The sequence below is a fragment of the Anabrus simplex genome, chromosome 3 (genome assembly GCF_040414725.1).
Source record: "Anabrus simplex isolate iqAnaSimp1 chromosome 3, ASM4041472v1, whole genome shotgun sequence".
Classification (NCBI taxonomy): domain Eukaryota; kingdom Metazoa; phylum Arthropoda; class Insecta; order Orthoptera; family Tettigoniidae; genus Anabrus; species Anabrus simplex.
The window spans coordinates 248,487,884-248,508,521 of NC_090267.1; the positions used below are offsets into that span (position 1 = coordinate 248,487,884).

Here is a 20,638-nt window from a genome sequence, read left to right on the forward strand (position 1 = left end):
TTCCCCAGTAATTGTCTCTGGCTGGTGATTGGGTTGAATCATCGCCCGATGCAGCACTGGAATCATTGTCCTCGCTACACAATCTACTGTCGAATTCCGACTCGGAAAAGGTGGCATCACATTGCAAATCCTAAATGTCAATATCACTTGATTCAGCACTCGAACCCTTTTCAAGTTGTTCTATCTCTATGGGTAATGATGGCTTATTCAACACAGAATCTCATGTAACATGAATTAAATTCTTGTCACAAAACTGTAAATTATAAGGAACTCGTTGAAAGGCACGTAAACAAACAGCTCAACACAGAGCACAATGTTTCACAACAAAGGTAAAAAGGCAGTCACCCCTTCACCCCATCACCCCTGTAGGAGTTACGTGCACTTTCTCTGTTGCATAGTCAACCTAATTACCATATGTCATCCCAATGGGGGGACACAAAAATAGTAACTTTTAACATAAATTATGTCTTTGATTATCATCTACGAATGAAGTTACGAACATCCATAGCCCACAACAACCTGAAATATGTATATCGCATTTCTGCAGTTTACCACAAAAAAGCAAATGTACACGTCGACGCTAAAGTGTTAAATAAATGTACTCCTGCATAACTCAAACTTGATTCATATATCTTAGCTTAGTTTTGTGTGGTTCTATGTGCAGACTGTGTCTATTTCTAATATTATACCTATGTACATCGAAGTTTATGCTGAAACTGTTTACATTCTCCTTCATATAAAATTCAAGTCTATGGAAGATATAAAGGTTAGGCAATGGTAAAATAAAACAAAATTTAAAGTATTTCTTGCAGCTTGTTCTCCTGTCGACACCGGCCATTACTCTAATTATTTTCTTTTGTAACTTGAAGATGACTTTTCTATATCATGAATTCCCCCACGAAATGATTCCATAGGTTAGTATGGGATGGACATATGCAAAATACATTATTCAGCAAGCTTCTAAATTAAAACTATTTTTCAAAGATATTATCATGAAATAAATTCTACTAAGCTTTTTCCCTATAAACTCTGTATGTTTTTGCCTGGTTAATGATTCATCCATCCACAAGCCAAGAAACTTTGTTGATGAGTTCTCAACTATGGTCTCTCCAAATTATATTGGACTAATTTCCATATTCAGATTAATCTTACGGTGAAATCTAATCACAGAAGTTTTGTTTACTTAAAATTAATTTATTTATCTTCAAGCCAGTTCAGGATATTACTCACTATATTGCCTGCCTTTAATTCTAACCCTTCAGAACTTTCATCAGCTACAAAAACAGTAATATATCATCTGCAAACAAAGTTAATTGCACTCCTTGAGCATCATCTACAATTTGGGCGATATTATTAATAAATACTAAAAATAATAATGGTCCTAAAACTGACCCCTGTGGAACACCATGGTCTATGTTTCTGGCACAGGAATACACATTCTTTATTACATTTTTGCTCAAATCAGTATACTCCATACATGTATAACTTTTCTAAAAGCAAGCTGTGGTCAGTTATATCAAAAGCTTTTGTTAAGTCCTAGAAAATACCTAAACATGCATGCTTCCCATCTAGTGTGTCATATCCGTTCAATAAAGTTAATGAATGCTGCGGTAGTTGATCATTTTTTTACGAAAGCCATTCTGGCAACCAGCTAATATATTATGCTTTTCTGAGAATGATAACAGTCTATCGTTCATAATTCTTTCCAGTGTTTTGGAGAATACAGAGGGGAGGCAGACAGGCCTATAGTTACCAGTATCTTCTTCACTACCCTTTTTATGTATCATAACTTTGGTTACCTTGAATTTCTGTGGAAATTTACCAGTGGTTAGTGACAAATTTATCAAATAACAGAGGCTTGATAATATATTGGTAAGAGCATTTAATACAGTAGTTTGAATAACTATCTAAACCAGAAGACTTCTTCTTACCCATCTGTTTTATAATCTTCTCTATCTGTTGCTCAGTCACAAGAGCAAGAAACATGGATGATACATTCCTGCGAACTATTTAAGTTCGTTCCAGTCATTGATGTTTGAAAATTTTCCGTTAACCTCAAAACTGCTTCTAGAAAATATTTACTAAATATTTCTGCAACTTCTTTTGGATTACCGACTTCCTTCCCTGCATTTGTAAGAGTAATATTCTTTTTTAATGGAATTAGAGTACCTTTCTCCCTTTTTATAATGTTCCACATACATTTAGACCTGTTTTTAGAATTTTTTTAGCTCTTTCTCATTATGCAATCTTTTGGCAGCCTTCAAAACTTCTCGATATATGTTCTTATATTTCTTATAATAATCCTTCAATTCAGATGATGTGGTACTCCCTTTCGCACATTTGCTTAAAAACCTTCATCATCTACTCGTTCTAATTCCTGTTGTAATCCACCCATTCCTATAATTCTTTAGTTACCCTTTTGACTGGTATTTCCACTTGATAATAGTTGAACAAACCCAAAATCTCACTGAAGGCCTCATTAGTTGAGTTATTTCTATATAGGTTGACACTCTCCCGAGTTTCCTTGGCCAATAACTGGTTAAAATGTGAAATAATTATTTTCCTTGTACACATTCTAGTTTCCCTGTAAATTACATTGTTATTTTTTAAATTATGGTTTCCTATTACCCTAAAATTTAGATGCACAATTTGAGCAAAATTATCTGAAAAACCTGTATCATAAACTTCTATTTCATAATTCCACATTTCCTCATTCAATACAACTTGAGATCTACTGCTGACTTTGTATCCTCAGATATTCTAGTTGGTTGATTTAGAACTGCCTTTAGACTGTAGAAGGAAAGCAACATTTCTAGCCTTTGCTTATCTCGCCCACCATTATTCCCTAAAAATCTACATTAAAGTTGCCCATGATAATTATATTTTTGTTCTTATTCTGTAGGTCATCTAAAATAATTTCAATATTATTATAAAAAGTTTCAACATTACTAGGAGGATATCTATAAATGCATAAAAGTATTCACTTATAATCCACTAGTTCAACAAAGCTAGCCTCAAAATGCTCCTCTACATTCAGTAATTCAAATGTATCCAACTGCTTACATGTGATATTATTATTCACATATATACATGAATCTCCACACTTCATTTTCTTTCTACAAAACTTACTTGCAAGAGCATAACCTAATACAAAGTTTGAAATCTCATCCTCTATCAACCAATGTTCAGTTAAGCATAAAACATCATACCCTTGTAGGTTATCTGCCAACAGACCCCCTATACTTAGAATTTTATTTTTTAAGGATTGAACATTCTGCTGGAAGAAATTTAGCTCTCCCTTTAGATTATTACTATTGCTACCTTTTACCTTTATAAAAAATCCTGCTCTAGTAATGCTGGTCGTTCCCTTGTCCTACTCGACGTTCTTATTTCTGGTTGTTTAGCTTGCCCTCCTTCAGTTCGTCCTGATGGGTCTCCAACATCCAACTTCTCCAGTAACTCCTCTCCTTATTCATCCAAGTGACTGCTACTGACGAGCTCAGTGGTTTCCTCGCAAGTTTTCTGCGAGTACTCAGTGCTTTCTGGTATTGCTGTCCCTGATGATTGTGGTAGAATCACATTAATCCCTTTCAGCTGATTTTATTCTCCTGGGCATCCTTCTTTAGTGGTAGCACTCACCTCAACTACTTCCTCAACTCTTCTTACTTTCATTACCTGCAAATGTTCTGCAACTTCCTCATCTTTATCGAACAGCAATGGTATGGCATTATATTTGTTCCTGGGGTCTGTATTTTTTCCTAATCATATTACATAGCTGCTTTTTCCCTCTTCTGCTAAAATGCAAGTCATGATTTGTGAAATATCCTCTATCCATATTGCTCATATCAATTATTTTTGTATTTTGAAAGCATTTCACTATCTACTGTAGCTGCCTGTTTGTATCACCAACTAACTTATTTACACAAGACCATTCAATTAAATCATGTCGATATGGAATATTACATAATATTACATTGGTGGTCTTTAATTTGCAAAGTGCTTTCTTCATCCCAGAAATCACATTTGATGCTTCATTTCTAGCAATATCATTCATCCCTGCCATAACCACCACGTAGTCATTCTCATTAAATATTCCCATCTCTTCCATATCCGACTTAAGAACCTATTATTGTGGAAGCGTGATTTGTCCAAGAACAAGATGAGTAATACGAATGCTGAATCATTGTCCAGTCTGGCTAATAGCCACTGACAGAACTCCATTCAACCTTTGAAGTCCTGCCCATGCAGTATTCACCAGACAGATGGTTGGCTGGTGTTCACCTGCTATGTAATCGCCCATGTACTGATATGTGGATTATTGCGAGCTGCCTCCAGAACAGCCTCTTCTGTTTCACACAATGCAACGGACCTATCGCGGACTGGTGGCTCCTTGGAAATTACGCCTGTTGGGGGGTATCGTTCCTTGTACAGAGGTAGTGCCTCGCAAGTGTTTTGTCTTGCTTCTCCATACCATGTCAACATATTCCTCTGTGTAAAACATACCAAATAACAGCAGAGATTACATTCTGGGCCTAAGCAGCGGAGTATGCGCATGGTACAAGATGAATAACAGTGTCATTCTACTGTTTGAATGTGGCAAACGTGGGCCTGTGTACCAAACATCATGCCGATGCAAAAATATTTCAACGATGCAGGATTCGAACGACTGATGGCACATTTAGTAGATTGCTAGGCTAATGGTTAACCACATCCGCTATACCACACTGCTGGGAACGTGCTGGTAGTACGACGAGAGTAAGTGTACATACGCCATCCAGTTCGGTGTTTGAGACATTAATTACTGCACTGTTACCCCTCATTGTTACACCTGGTCATGAGGCACGACACATTAACATAGTTACATGGTCAAAGGAAGCTGCTACATGATTTCAGGGAGTCATGTTTTGCGAACGGACGATATAACGTGTCGGTAGGGTTCAGAATCGTGTGCAAAATGTGCTCACTGGACATTAGTACCATACATTACACCTACAGGGGAATAGCCACTTTATAACCCTGTTGCACATTAGTTGGGTTGCATAAAACTATATTGGAAGGGATGGCTGAATTACACGGTAGTGTGTTATGGCAGTAGGGTCAGAAAACTGTTAAGAATCATCTGAAAATCTCAGGCGAATTGGTCATGCGATTAGGGGCATGCAACTGTGAGCTTGTGTTTCGGAGATAATTGGTTCATACACCACTGTCGGCAGCCCTGAAGATTGTTTTCTGTGGCAAATGCTGTGGCTGTACCTTAAAGCCATGGATATCTGCATCAGTGCAAAAGAAATCTGAAAATGTCCTGGTGTTCGAGAATTTCAGAATTTAACTCAAATCTATCCAGTTTCCAAAGCTGTGTAATGGTAATTTTGACAGTGACTCCTTCAATATCATTTAATGGCATTGTTGTGCCATAAATAAATCCTTGAATTTCCTTCAACTGTTCCAGTGCACTAGTTGGGTAAAGTTGAAACTTGTATGTTTGAATATTAGAAACTAGGGAGGTGTAAATTATCTCACATGTCCAATTAAAGTACCTGCATATTGTGCCTTGCGAAGGTGAGGTAACAACCAGTGTCATTTCTAAACTGTTTAGTGCATTATTTTTTTATAACTTATTCTATAATTTTTTAATGCAAAATTGCGAGTTAACTGTAATGAAGGGCGTTTTTGAAGAGTTGACTATTCGAGTGAAGTCGAGGTGTTATTTTTGTCCCTTATCAACAGATGAAGTAATTTCTCAACTGCATGTATTGCATATTATATTTTCATTCATTTAGAGCTGAAACCCCATAAGGAAACCACCAAACAGAAATTTAACTTCTGCACAACGTGGGATATTTTGGGGTTTTGACAGATTTTGCCTTTTTTCTGTTATGCTGCACCTTTCAGACTAGCACTGGTTTGCAACTTCTCTCTTCAGCACGACAAAAAAAACTGGTAGGATGTAGGGACAGGAATAACTGTCTGCAGCTGATGATAGCTATGCCTCTTCAGTCTGGAAGTTCATATATAATTTTTCTTGTGCATGTTTGGTTATGACAAGAATGACTGAATTTTGTCATTGCTTAGTACATGATTATTTTATATGCTAAAATAATATATTACTTTGTTTTGAATATGTTAAATCTGGGCAGCAAGAAATGCATGCATTTCATGTTTACTTTTGGCCATTTCTACTCTATCCTTAATTGGAATGCATTCAGTTAAAGTTTGTCTTTTGTCTCGTTGTGCAACCTGTGTGCCTGCTTAGTCTTCACGATAAGACTATGTGAATGCTATCTTTCTCCTCTAATTTCTTTAAACATCTTGTGTTGTTAGTTGCTGATGTTTGCCTGAGTATGTGTTAACACATTCATGAAAATATCCAGATGTGGTTACGAGTACTCTTTGTTGTTAAAGAGAAAATAAACAGAAATAATTTGTTTGCAACTATTAATCACTGTACAGAAGGGTCATTGCTTCATTTTATAGAATTTACCTCTGGGTGATGAACAGTGTACCGTAGTTGGTTGGATTACCTTCTACGCTGAAAATTGTGGGTTTGAAACTTGATGAACTCTTCAAATTTTCATTTAGAGGGCCTAATTTTGTGGGCCTGTGACAATTTCAGATACTTGTTTCCTTTAATTCTTAGGTGGAAATATAGGGCCTTGGCAATTTTAGTAGCATTGTGAAGGGAACTTGGTTTCTTGGCAAAATTCCATTTTGTTTAGGCTCTCTTAAAATCTATTGGAATTTGAGGGTTAGTGTCATGATTGAACCATTGTAAAGAGAAATGTAAGAGAGGGGATGTTTTTCCCCTCAGAAGAAATGACTCTTCTTTATGATGCACGATACAGATCTTCATGATTTGCCAAACAAAAAATTAGTTCTTTTGATGATGAATTCAGCTTTTTATAACTATAGTTACTCCTTGATTGGGGCAGCAAAATATACTACAATCGTATTTAAAAATATTTTGTTGTTCTGTGAATAAATGGTATTTGTATCTGATTATTCATTATTCATTTGACAGATGGAAATCCAGTCACTGGTGAGGGATATGCTGCTGTAAATGGAGATAAAGAATCGTCTGCTCCTGCATCCAACAATTCTGCACCTGTCACAAATGGCAGTACTCATTCTGCTCCACCTCAGCGCAACAGAGTGCCACCAGGTGGCTATTCTTCTGGCCTCTGGTGAAACCATCAGCAGTCTGCATGTATGCCAACCCTGCTGCCAATAATCTCCGTTCAGATACTGGCTTCCAGAACAAGTTGCTTAAAAGAAACATAATTACTTTAAAAATAACAAAAATAGTAGTACTTCAATTTCCAGAAATTTGTAAAATTTTGCAGGGGTTGGTATGCACATCATAATGAATTGCATGGGTTTGTGTAAAATTATCAGGTAATATGTAAGAGAATTGACATAAATATTCCAGCCAAATATTAGGAAGTGCATTATGTTTTTCTTTTGCAACTGTGGTTCTACTGTAAATGTGGATAGTACTGTGGTGGGTAGAGAACTGTTTGATATTGATTCTGTGTTCCATGTCCGCTAATTATCCTGTACCCTCTGCTATCCACAGTTACAACTGTTCTAGTTTGAGTGCCCACCTTCTTTATATTTTCACATTTTTATATTAATACATTAATTTCTCAATCTTCCCCTCATTGCTTATTAGTTTAATTACTTAGTGATAGTAACCTACTTCCTAGTTTCACTGTTGCTTTAAAGTATGTTAAGAGGGGGAAACAAACATGTGCATGTACATTGTCAGTTTGTGCCTTGATCTTCCACGTAAGGTATTCAGTCACGTAATAGTTCAGTGGGTGTATTACATTTCTTAACAAGATTTTCTCTTTCCTTGTTAATTTTACTCACGGTTGAAATAGTTGGAAGTGTGGCTTATGTACATAATTATTTATTTGTTTCCTGATTACTGAAAGATTTCCACAGTAAATATTTAATTTTTTGAAAACAGTTACTGCAAGTGCATGGTAGGACATTATGTGCACTTGCTTCTTGTATTCCTGTAGCCTCACTATTTGTAGGGAACAGAAGCCTAGGGCTAAGACTGTGTTGTTCCATTTCCAGAACGATTGTGAATGTTTAAAAGACTTTATAGCTTGTACAACTACAATTTCCCATAAACATTTATATGAGTGATTTTACTCAGATTTTATAATATAATAAAAAAATGCTGTCAACATTGTGATGATCAATCTTGCAGTGTTTGAATAAATCACACTAGTATTGTAGACATGTCTTATTTGTCTTCCTTGTCCTCTGGTCCTGAGATCCTACTGTTCCTTATTTTGAGACAGATTTTCTGTGCTTGTCTTACCTGTCAGTACTGTGCCAAACTGAAGACTGTACGTGCATTTACCCCAATGTTGGAATATTCAGATGTCGTGCTCTTCCACTGTAGCTAAAGTCTGGAAAATAGGCATGTTCAAAGAACATTGTACTCCACAAAGTACGGATCTGCATAGAAAATCCAGTGACATCAGATTTTAAAAATGAGATAACTAAAAAATCATATTTAAATGGCCCAGCAGAGAGGTTGGAAACATGCTAACATATAAAATCAACCAATGGAGAGGTTTCTTTTTCTCCTGAAATTTTGTGTGTGTAATAGCAAAAACATGAACTCTCCAGTTACATTGCCTCGATAGGATTGCTCTAGTGGTAACTTCAAAACATTTGTTTAAATGAGGACCAAAGTACACCTTTTGGCATTATTTTTTCCATTGTTCAACTTATTTCTTTCAGGATTGTTCAGTTGGTTCGTCACGTATTGTTTCATTAGAAATTTTGTTGAACGACGTTTCCATACATTTCAGGAGGGAAAAAAATGTGAATTTGGGTGGTGGTTGCATCTCGGACTTTTCCGGAAAAACTTTAGTACTTCCTTTGCGTCGTAGTGAGACAAACTTTCTTTGAAGGGCCGATCGTATTCTTGTTTAAATCTCTTTCCACCCACTCAATACTATTATCTCTATGGTCAGAATTATCTTAACACTTAATGGAATATTTTGCCTCTTATGGGGAATTTGCAAGGCTATGAATCTGAAATTCATTTCAGAATACGACGACCCCGTCCCCTTTTCACTGTGTGAACTAGAACCGCATGCATTTCTGCAGTTATAGCACTGGGAGCTGTGTTCCTTGGCACGACCACAGCTTGTCAAATGGTCAGTTCATTCAAACATATTTGTTTTAATGGAAATTTCAGTAAAGGATATCCATGATCAGACGTACTTGTCTACCACTCAGACACTAGACCCAAAGAAGAAACTAGTCAGAGGTCAAAATTGTGTTCATTCAATGTATTGAGACAAAATGTGCGAACCTCTTCTGCACATATAAAATGCCATATACTGGTTATTTTAGCCTGTACATGGAAGAGCATTTATTTTCCTTCTTACTCTTATTCTCTAGAAATTATAATATTGGTGGTTTTTTTTTTTTTTTTTTTTTTTTAATTTTTATTAATAGACTTTCTATTTCATCTCCATATTGTACACTGCTGCACAACTCATTGCAGAAGTTCAAACTAAACTGTTAAAGAATGTTATAGCTAGGGGCTTATTTTTTGGTGAAATAAAATAGTTCATTTCGATGTTAAAACTGACAATATTTTGATGGAACAAATTGTCATACCGATTGGTTTCTTGTGAAATCTTATCAGTGATGTGGGGGGGTAAACCTACATAATTTCATGATAAAGTGTTTTAAGGAGAGTAATATCTGTTAAAGTTATTAAATCTTGGAACAACCAAAAATACAAAATGTCATAAAAAAGTCAGTAGTAGCCAATTAAGGAGAGAAATCCCCGATACCTGTAAATTTAGTTCCGTAGATTTGCCCGGGAATATATATTCATACATACATATTAAATTTTAGATTTACCGAGCTCGCTAGCTGCAGTCGCTTAAGTGCGGCCAGTATCCAGTATTCGGGAGATAGTAGGTTCGAACCCCACTGTCGGCAGCCCTGTCCCATTTTCACACCAGGCAAATGCTGGGTCTGTACCTTAATTAAGGCCACGGCCGCTTCCTTCCCACTCCTAGCCCTTTCCTGTCCCATCGTCGCCATAAGACCTATCTGAGTTGGTGCGACGTAAAGCAACTAGCAAAAAAAAAATAATTTTAGATTACTTGTGTCCTAAGTACACACTAAGTCTGGTTTTAACATTATCAGCATGCAGAGTTGCATAACAAAGTGAAATACTGTGAAATCTAGTTGGTTCATTCCTCATGGACTTGTTTTCCCACACCACACATTGTAAATTCAAACTCCTGGCTCCAGTTGTATTAAATCTGTATAAAAATACCTCGCTTAACACAACGCGATTTTTTTTGCTTTCTCAGCTTAGTACGATCACAATTTCCCCAGACCTGTAAATGTTCTTCGTCATTCCTTGTATACAGGGGGAAATGGCCTTGAATTCTCAAACCTAACAGGGTGTATTGTACCTTTTGGGGAGTAAGCTGTTAGCTTCAGGAAAGTTCAGTTTTGCTTGGCTGATTGACAGCAAAATGCTTTATACTAGAGAAAAACTGGACAGCGCTATGTTAAAGCACAGTAATGAATTCTATTGTGGTTAGGAGTGCTGAATGCAGTTTTCACATGATTTTGTCAGAGCTGTCTTGTTTTGTTCTGTAGGAGGGTCTTATTGCCAGTGAGATTGCTGAATAACCCGGTGATCTTATATAGTCTTCGTATTTTGTATTGTAGTCAGAAATTTACTGCACGTTGAGTGTCAAAAGGTAGTGAATATTTGTCAAATGACAGCCTGCTTACTAGGAAATAATCATGAGAAGTTCAGTAGAAATCGGTCACTACTAATCTGCATTTAGGGCTGTCGCCCAGGTGGCAGATTCCCTATCTGTTGTTTTTCTAGTCTTTTCTTAAATGATTGCAAATAAATTGGAAATTTATTGATTATCTTCCTTGGTAAGTTATTCCTACCTATAAACGAATATTTGCCCCAATTTGTCGTCTTGAATTCCAACTTAATCTTCATATTGTGATTTTTCCTACTTAAGACACCACTCACTTATTTGTCTACTGATGTCATTCCGCGCCATCTCTCCACTGACAGCTCAGAATATACCACTTATAATATCAATATAAATGGTCCGTTATTGGACATTATAAATTTTCCAACAAACTCATTCCTGGTCTACTGATGTCATTCCGCGCCATCTCTCCACTGACAGCTCAGAATATACCACTTATAATATCAATATAAATGGTCCGTTATTGGACATTATAAATTTTCCAACAAACTCATTCCTGGTTGCCAGTGTTTTGCCCCAGTGTGCTAAGTTGGGCTCATCAGTTGGTAAGTAGCACACCTTCCAAGACACATGGGTATTGCATACCATGGAGGCCACTGCATAGGCTACTTGAAGCCACCAGCAGTGCCAATGCACTATGAGAGGTGGCGGAAAGGGGGGTCAGAACCGGCTTGCCGGCGGACTTGAGGGATTTAAAATACCTCTCGCGGACCAAACACATAACCCCCTGTGGGTGGGGGACACACACGAAGAATACACTCACAGTATCCCCTGCCTGTCGTAAGGTGCGACCAAGGGATGATTGTATTAGAACCATGAAACTACTTGTGATTAGTACCACCACATGGGGAACAACATGAGTCGCTTTTACTTGTGCGTGGTATCGCTATATTAGGTACCAAATAGGTTTGTGATTAGTAGCAACAGAGTGCGTTGCTGGCTCCTACAGTACCTATGATTAGTACCACTTCAGGAGCAACTCAATGGTTCTGGCTTGCCTATAATTGGTACCCACTACATAAGGAACACCACGGGATAGTGCAGTTCCCCGTGGTTAGTACTCGTATGTGATGAACACCCTAGGTTTGCGTTGCCTGTAAATGGTGCTGCAATGTGCGGAACACCATAGGTCTGTATTCCATGTCCGAATTTCATTACCTGTGAGTAGTACCGTACTGTGTAGAATGCTGAGAGTCTACACTACTTTTGATTAGTACCGCATCATGACAAATACCATGGTTCTGCTTTCCAAGCGAAAAGTACCATTATGAGCTGCCAATGACTTGGATTTTGGACCCCTTTAGACTAAAAGCATCATCGATTCAGTATTATGCTATAGACACAGTCCCTTTGTCAGTAATACTATTGTTTCACATCGGTTTCTGTTAATGCGAGACTTTGGGGGTCAGATCCACTGATTGTTTTAAATTCATATCCATCCATTCATTCTTTGTGCTTATGTTTTGAATTCTGGTCAGTGGAGGATTTTGGACTTCTAATTTGTTATTCCATTTTGTACCATTAGTGGTCGATGACCTAGATGTTAGGCCTCTTTAAACAAGCATCATCATCAACATACCGCTTAGTCGAGCAGCTCGTCTCCTCCCAAGTCTTCCCTGCCGAAACTTTGCAACATTTTTATATGCTACTATTTTGTCGGAAATCACCCAGAACAAATCAAGCTGCTTTTCTCTGGATTTTTTCCAGTTCTTGAATCTGGTATTCCTGGTGAGGGTCCCATCACTGGAACCATACTCCAGCTGGGGTCTTACAGAGACTTATATGCCCTCTCCTTTACATCCTTACTAGGGATGGGACGAACAGTTACTTTCCTGTATCATGTTCCACTCTATCCGTTGCAGTGTGGTATTAGGTTGCAGTATTAGGATATAAATTTAACCTAATACCTGGTACAGGGCAGCTTTTGGGAGGAATAGTCGTTGACCCCCTGCTGCCTCTGGCAGCCCCTAACCAGTACGTAAATAGCGGTACTCTATCTCCATCTCGCTTTCTCCACTACCTCCATCCCTTTCACCTGGTCGTCACTTACTATTCCAAGAAATGTTTGCAGTGACCCATTTACATTCCTGTTGTTGTGGAGTCAATGGAACACCTTCTGCAGGGACACGGGCTCGTAAGCCAGCTGCACGCAGGCGATTACCAACTGTTTGTTGTGTAACGTGGGGTGCCACAGCTGCTCGAATTTGCGCTACTGTTGCATGGGGTTCCATCCAAATGATGCGGCGATCCTCTCTCACAGTTTTCTGTCGCGCTGGGCCTGTGTCAGGTCTACAAGTGTGGGTACCTTCATTTGACCACTGCTGCCATACAGGTTGTACCGTAGATGCCTGTCGGCCAACACGTGCAGCGACAGTCCTTAGCGATAATCCAGCCTCGCACAGCCCAATTATCTGAGCCCTTTCAAATGGCGACAGTTGTTGATAGCGTGCTCTCCTCTGTCATATAGGCATGTTTGACGGGGAACACTTCACTGCACGGACTGCAAGTCAACTACGCTACACCAGAGTCCGTATACTGGAGTTGATTCCTCCGTGACCAATCACGTGGGGAGACCTGTAGCGACAATCCAATGAGTCTGAAACTTTGATTGTTTACATACCTACATGGCATCGTTCCATATTTTGAAAATCAACACAAATGACCAATGCCTTCATGGTGTTGCAATTTCCATTTTCTTAAGTGTATTTTTAACTACAACAAAAATGGCATCGTAATCGCTAATACCAACTATTCAGTTTCTCTATACAGCTCATCTGGTTTCACGAGCACCACGTCCAGAATATTCTTCCCTTTAGTTGGTTCCGTCACTTTCTGAGTCAGCTGTCCTTCCTATATTAACTTATTTGCCATTTGTTGATCATGCTTCCTGTTTTTTATATTACCTTCCTAATTGACATTTGATAAATTGAGGTCTCCCGCTGCAATCACATTCCCTTCCATACAGTTTCCCACATTGCTGATTATCTTACCAAATTTTTCTGAATCAGCGTCAGCGCTACCCTTTCCCGATCTGTACACTCCAAAGACATCAAGTTGCCTATTATCTTTAGAAATGAGCCTTACACCTGGAATTTCATGTTTCTCATCTTTAACTTTTTCATAGCTTACAAATTCTTCTTTCACCAGAATTAATACGCCCCCTCCTACCGTTCCTATCCTTTCTCTACGGTACACACTCCAGTTCCTTGAGAAAATTTCTGCGTCCATTATATCATTTCTCAGACATGACTCAGCATCTATTACAATATCTGGTAAGTGTATATGTATTAAATTACTTAATTCTATTCCTTTCTTTACGGTACTTCTACAGTTCAACACTAACATTTTAATGTCGTCCCTACTTGACTTTCAGATCCATGAACCCTTATTACGGCTCCCTAGACCACCCCCGTTTCCCTGAATGTTTCTCCCATAGGCTCCGTGCGCTGATGAGAAAAATGCACCGCTGTGCTGCGAGTGTCGAACACTATAAGTTAATGCGATCACTGCGTGCATATCTCTGTCGTCTGACAGCGTACTGCCATGGCCGACTAAATAATAACAGTGGGATTTCAGAGTGTTTTATGCAACAACAAGCTGCCAAAGTATTCCGAAATTCCAGAAAGTGGTCATGTATTAAATTTTAAAGGAAAACTCTTCGCGGGAAATGGCAACATAGTGAATAACTGCAAATATGATAAGAGAAAAACGTTGGTTCACTAGATACACTACCATTTCATGATAGAGGCGACATAGTAATTTATGTATTACTTGTGGTGATAACGAGATTAATGTTCATGTACACATTCAACAATGTTGTCTTCAGAAAAATGTATTTGTTCTAATTCTAATATGTTATCATGTTAGCGTAGGTTAATGTTGCTAGGGAGGCTTTGGCAAAATAATATTTCTGTTATTTATACAGTTTACTCAGAACATGTCATCTCGCGTACTGATCAACCCTGTGATTAGTTTCGACTTCGCACTTCAAAAGTGGGGAAAGAGGAATAAAATGAGAAGAGCTTAGAGGACATCTTTCTGATAAAAAGGCACAGGTTTGATGTTGGACCAATTGAAATTCAAGATTTCGAAACCGAATGTACACTACCAAAATGTTGCGGGAGGAGAAAATATCAGAATATTTTAACGTTGTCAATAAATGATCGTGTCTGTATGTATAATATGATCACGACAACCTCTGTAATATAACGGTTAGCGTCACTAGTTTCCCTTCGTCGGGGGCCCGGGCTTGATTCCCGATACAGACAGAAATTTAAGATTGACACGAGGGTACATGCAGCTCATGTTCATTAGGGGTTGCTTGAAAAGAGTTGCACCACCTCGGGGCGAGGACAGAACTTTACGTATGTAAAATGCGGGATATTTGTGAACTATTGATATTGAGTAATGGAGGCCTATTTCTGTTATTATATTTGTCTACTGTCTTTTTACATCCATTTCGTGAGGTTGTGACAAACACTATAAAATGTCACATTGTGGTCTGTAGTACAATATGGTATGTTATTATTAGGCAAAGTATCAAGGATAATTTAATAAAAAAACCACCTATTCAATACTTTCCACGTTTAATGTGGTTATTATCTACATGATTTTATGTAGACTTATTTGGTCAGGTACATGTTTCACCCATTATTTTGGGCATCTTCAGCCTGTAAACAACCTTTAGGTCAAGGTTTGGGGCCTTATTTAACCAATATAAACATACCAATATATACATTGAAATTCAAGATTTCGAAACCGAATGTACACTACCAAAATGTTGCGGGAGGAGAAAATATCAGAATATTTTAACGTTGTCAATAAATGAGCGTGTCTGTATGTATAATATGATCACGACAACCTCTGTAATATAACGGTTAGCGTCACTAGTTTCCCTTCGTCGGGGAACAAACATATACAAACATTAATGAACTCTTAAGATGGGTAACATAGGTAAGTTAATACAGTTAAGTTTTTTGGTCCTAATCTATCTAATATGAAAAATGTCCAAAACTAAAATGGATCTTCTTTTCAGTAAAGTGGATTACATATCGGGGTTTATGTGACCCCTACATCATATTAAGTTCTTGACGTACTGTGTCTGGTGACAGGATGTGTCGTCAACAATAAGTGGAGATTTGAACTGATTGTTGCTTGTAGGTTGGTCAAGATTGAAAATATAAATTTAAATTAAATGTGTTTTAACTTGGCAGTTCTATTCTGGTTAACTTAAAATGTTCAAAAATAAAAATAAAATGAAACGGATCTTCTTTTTTTATCATAAGTCTTGAGAAAGGGTGATATTAAAACTGGGGCTTATTTGACCCACGATTTTCATTTTCATGTTCTTGACGTTACTAATATTAAAATGTGTTGTCATGCACAAGTGGAGATTTAAAAAGCCGATTGTTGTAGGTAGACTGGTTGTTTACAGGCTGAAGATGCCCAAAATAATGGGTGAAACATGTACCTGACCAAATAAGTCTACATAAAATCATGTAGATAATAACCACATTAAACGTGGAAAGTATTGAATAGGTGGTTTTTTATTAAATTATCCTTGATATCTTTGCCTAACGTCATCTTCAATACGGAACAATAATGAGAGTTGTTACTTGTAATTTTTGTCCAAACCTTGTCCAGTTTCCTTACGGGGTCGGGTATGAGGTGAGATGAATCTGTCGTGGCGGGTTTTTTATGACCGGATGCCCTTCCTGACGTCCTCCTCATCAGAGGAGTTAATGAGAGATGAAATGAATGACGTGATATATGACAGTAGGGAGAGGGTGAAACCCGGTGCCGGCACATAGCCTACTCCTGTCGAATAGCACCAAGGGGTCTGCTCAAGGCTTAACGTCCCCATCCGACGGACGAATCACCATCAACAGCGTCATATGCCCTCACTCCATATGAGCACTGCGGAAAGGTTTGGAATTTAATCCAGGCTTTTGGCATGCAATCTAGTGATTAGAAATTGTATGCCACCACCTCCCCTACCCTGCCGACCAACATTCTGATGGTGAAATTTTTTTCGACCAACGGGACTTGAACAGGCTAACCTCGGTGTTAGACCGTTTTAGACTTCAGCGCCTTAACGATCATGGCCACCAGGCGGGCTAGAGTTGTTACTTGTAATAAATGTTATTATTATTTATTTATTTTAATTATTTTATTTATTTATTTATTTATTTATTTTACACACGTTTGTGGTAATGATATTTAAGCAATTGTGCAGATTTTAGGGAATCAAAGCACAATAAAACTTAATTTACACTACATTTTTATATAGAATTTGAACCCATAAATTTCCGTACAATTCCAGTCGTGGCAATTACCACAGTCTTCTGCATGGTCGTGTAGAAGTTGGTGTTGACATCAAACAACTACTTCTTCTTCTTCTAGCTATCATTAAGACTATGTTAATAGAATACAATGTATCTGTTGCGATGTGTGTGCTTTAAAAAAGATGGCCTATTGTAGCTTACTTTGAAATTTAACTTGCTATAATAATTTGTTTGTAATTGTTAACCTTTACAATTTGTAAAGTGATATCTGTTAAATAAATGTAGAAATCCTGAATCACTTCTTGCGATTTACTGCTACGATCCACCGTCTTTTCAAATCCATTTCGTGAGGTCGTGAAGGAAATCTCTATTACAGTATCTATTAATGCAGCCAACACAAGCACATCATTCTGTCGGAATGTTGCGACATTAAAAAATAATCATCTTAAGACAACACTGTAAAAACAATTGAATAAATGCATGTAAACGTCACACATATTCCAGCTACTTATGGTGAGCTGTTGATGAAGATACCTGTAAGTAGTTCTCGTAGTATCACCCGCAGCAGCACAGTGCTATATGCACGGAGCCTATACCCACTCCATAGTCTCATTTAAATCCCCAATCACCGGGCGAGTTGGCCGTGCGGTTAGGGGCGCGCAGCTGCGAATTTGCATCCAGGAGATAAGTGGGTTCCGAATCCCACTGTCGACAGCCCTGAAGACTGTTTTCAGTAGTTTCCTATTTTCTCACCAGGCAAATGCTGGGGCTGTACCTTAAGGCCATGGCTGCTTCCTTCCCATTCCTAGACCTTTCCTATCACATTGTTAGAAATCAGATCAAAAATTAGATGGATGGCTTTTCCGGCGTTTGCTCTATTAACCAGCGTTTCGTCTTAGGTCTGACACTAGACTCTTCAGAGTGGGATGTGTCAGACCCTACCCACTGACGCTCACTATCACATTGTTGCCGTAAGACCTCTGTGTCGGTGTGATGTAAAGCAAATAGAAAAACAATTCCCAATCACCTTCCAGTCAGTATCCCTCTTACACATTATTCCACTGATAACAATGTCTGCTTCCTTAAATTTCACCGGTGCTGCATTTACCAGATCCCACACATCCCCAGCTATGTTGGTACATGAACCTGCTTGCAGTGCATTGTTGGTACCAATGTGAAACACTACCCCCTTCTCCTTTCTCTCCTCCTTCTCTTCTACTTTCCTCAAAATCTGCCTCAACCTAACTCCTGGATAACACTCTACCCTGGTTCCCTTTCCTCCACACACACTTTCCCCACATGTCTAATAATGGAATCCCCCATGACCAGAACCTCAACCCTGACCATCTCATTTGATCCCTTTCCTTCCCAGTTAGCCCTATCTTTCCTGACAGCTGCAGAAGTTACTTTCTCCTCCCTTTTCTCCCTACCATGACCCTGTTCCACCTGTCTTTTCCTATCCTCTACTCTGCATTTTCCTTTCCTCCTACTCCTACACTTCTCGGCAACAGTTCCCTGTTCCTCATCTTCCCTCTGTTCTACCGGCAGTGACTCGTACCGATTTCTGACAGACACCTGTCCTGAATTCTGATCCTGAATAGATCCTTTAGCGTGCAATCTCCTTCCCCTTAAAACATTAGATCACCTGTCTTCTACAATTCCCCCCTTACCTTCCCATCCCTCTTTTACACTTATCCTGTACATTGTTTCAGGGAGGCCTACCTTATTTCTTTTCTTCTGAGAGATTCCTAATTATCTCTCTCAAACTCTTCTACTCCTCCCTCATACTCCACAATGCTTGGCCACACCCACAGTTCCTACACTTGCACTCCTTAGTCATTCTTTACAGAAAAATGGAAAGAAAAGGAAAAATAAAATACTTATTCTGTGCAAAAAATCAAAGTGTAATAGTAGTGTTTTTTATGCAGTATATGTCTTGCCATAGCATGGTTTTGAACAAGAAAAGCTGCAAACCCGCTCACTGACGAAGGCAAAATTAAAATCCCTCAGGATATTGATAAGCATCCACGTCTTAACGCAGATGGAGTTGGCACAATGGTTGAAACTTGCACCTGTGACTTTCAACACTATATTGAGCTACGGAGACAAAATTGAAAGTGTGTATAAAGAGAACTGAAAAGGAAAATAGGTGCGCCGTTTGCGCGTCCAGGTCGAGACGCACAAGATCCAGGCTAGCTAAAATATGATCACATTTCTCGCTGTTCAGTTTACGGGCTATGGGTTCCGCATTAGAGACAAGATCACCGATTTATACTAGTAGAAATACCTAACTTACGCAGAGGACGTCTCCTACTCGTATTCCTAGTTAGTTTCTACCTGTGGCTTACGAAATTTCCAAATTGTTAGCAACTTACATCTAAGCAACTATTCTAAAAGTCATTATAAGAATGGTTAAATTTTACTATGCGACATTTATTATAAATCAGAAAAGGTTAGACGTAAAAGGTTGTCAAGATTTCCTCTTTGAAATGGTAAGTAATGAGTATGGATATATGTCTCAAAATTCATCTTGAAATATTACGTTAGAGACATTGAATCGAAATATCAAATTAGGATAATTAAAAATGAAAAAACATTACAATAAAGGATATTGATTGAAAACATTGGATTGAAAAGAAAATAATTTGAGTTAGACACGCTGTCGTAGATTGAGAGTCTTTAAATGTTGGACGCAGTTTCTATACTTGGTAATGAATAAATCAAAAATTGGAATCACATCTTTCATGTAAATTCTTGAAAAATTATTCTGAAAATTCTACTTGCTTTCATCTCATTTTCGGTAATTCATTGCAATAAGTTAACTTCGAAATTATTTGTGTGCAAGTACACAACCAAATTGACATGGGAAAATATCTTCGGAATTATTTAAAATAGCTCGTATGAATCACGTCTTTCAAACATGTTCTCATATTTCTTGGCATTTCTTCTTACAGAGACAGACAACTCCCTTTAAGTCAATATATATTCCTTAAAATATTATGATTAAACATCATATCTAGAAATTACGCAAGTTGTTCTCTTAATTGGGATCATTAATTCAAGTGCACATCTATGTCATAACATTGTGCTATCAAGTGTATCTGACCATCACTCCCTCGAAACATACTGTAATCAGGTGGTCTACCTTGTGCGAAGACTTCACCTACTACCAAGAACTCGTATTTGTGAAGCTAAGTCACCAGTGATATCGGGTAATGCATTGGAATAAACTTCAAAGCTTCCCTAACATGTGAGAAAATTATTACGATTAGAAGAAATACATGGATGTAGGCTACTTTAATATCATTTTCCTCTTCAAGAATCATTTGGTGAACTACAATAAAAATATCAACATACGGACGTCATTGAGATCGTATCCTACTTTACTTATGGCTTATTCAAGGATAAACGGTCGACTGAAGACAAATTATATTCATTAACTACCTCAAAAATACGTAACTTTGAATACTATCTTCCTTAAAACAAACTATGACCATACCTTAATCATTGTGACCTCATATCATTATTCACATTTCATATCAATATAGCATTTCACTTCAC

At 38.0% G+C, this 20,638-nt stretch overlaps 1 protein-coding gene across 8 annotated transcripts in view; it reads left to right on the forward strand.

The window, feature by feature from the left end:
• Jupiter (microtubule-associated protein Jupiter) overlaps positions 1-8,246 on the forward strand; it is a 398,214-nt gene extending 389,968 nt beyond the window's left edge. For all 8 annotated transcript variants that reach the window (XM_067142979.2, XM_067142975.2, XM_067142973.2 and 5 more), the window contains one exon: positions 7,019-8,246. In XM_067142979.2, the coding sequence (XP_066999080.1) occupies positions 7,019-7,185 (167 nt within the window). In that variant the 3' untranslated portion in view covers positions 7,186-8,246. The remainder of the gene's footprint in view (positions 1-7,018) is intronic.
• The last annotated feature ends 12,392 nt before the right edge of the window (positions 8,247-20,638 follow it).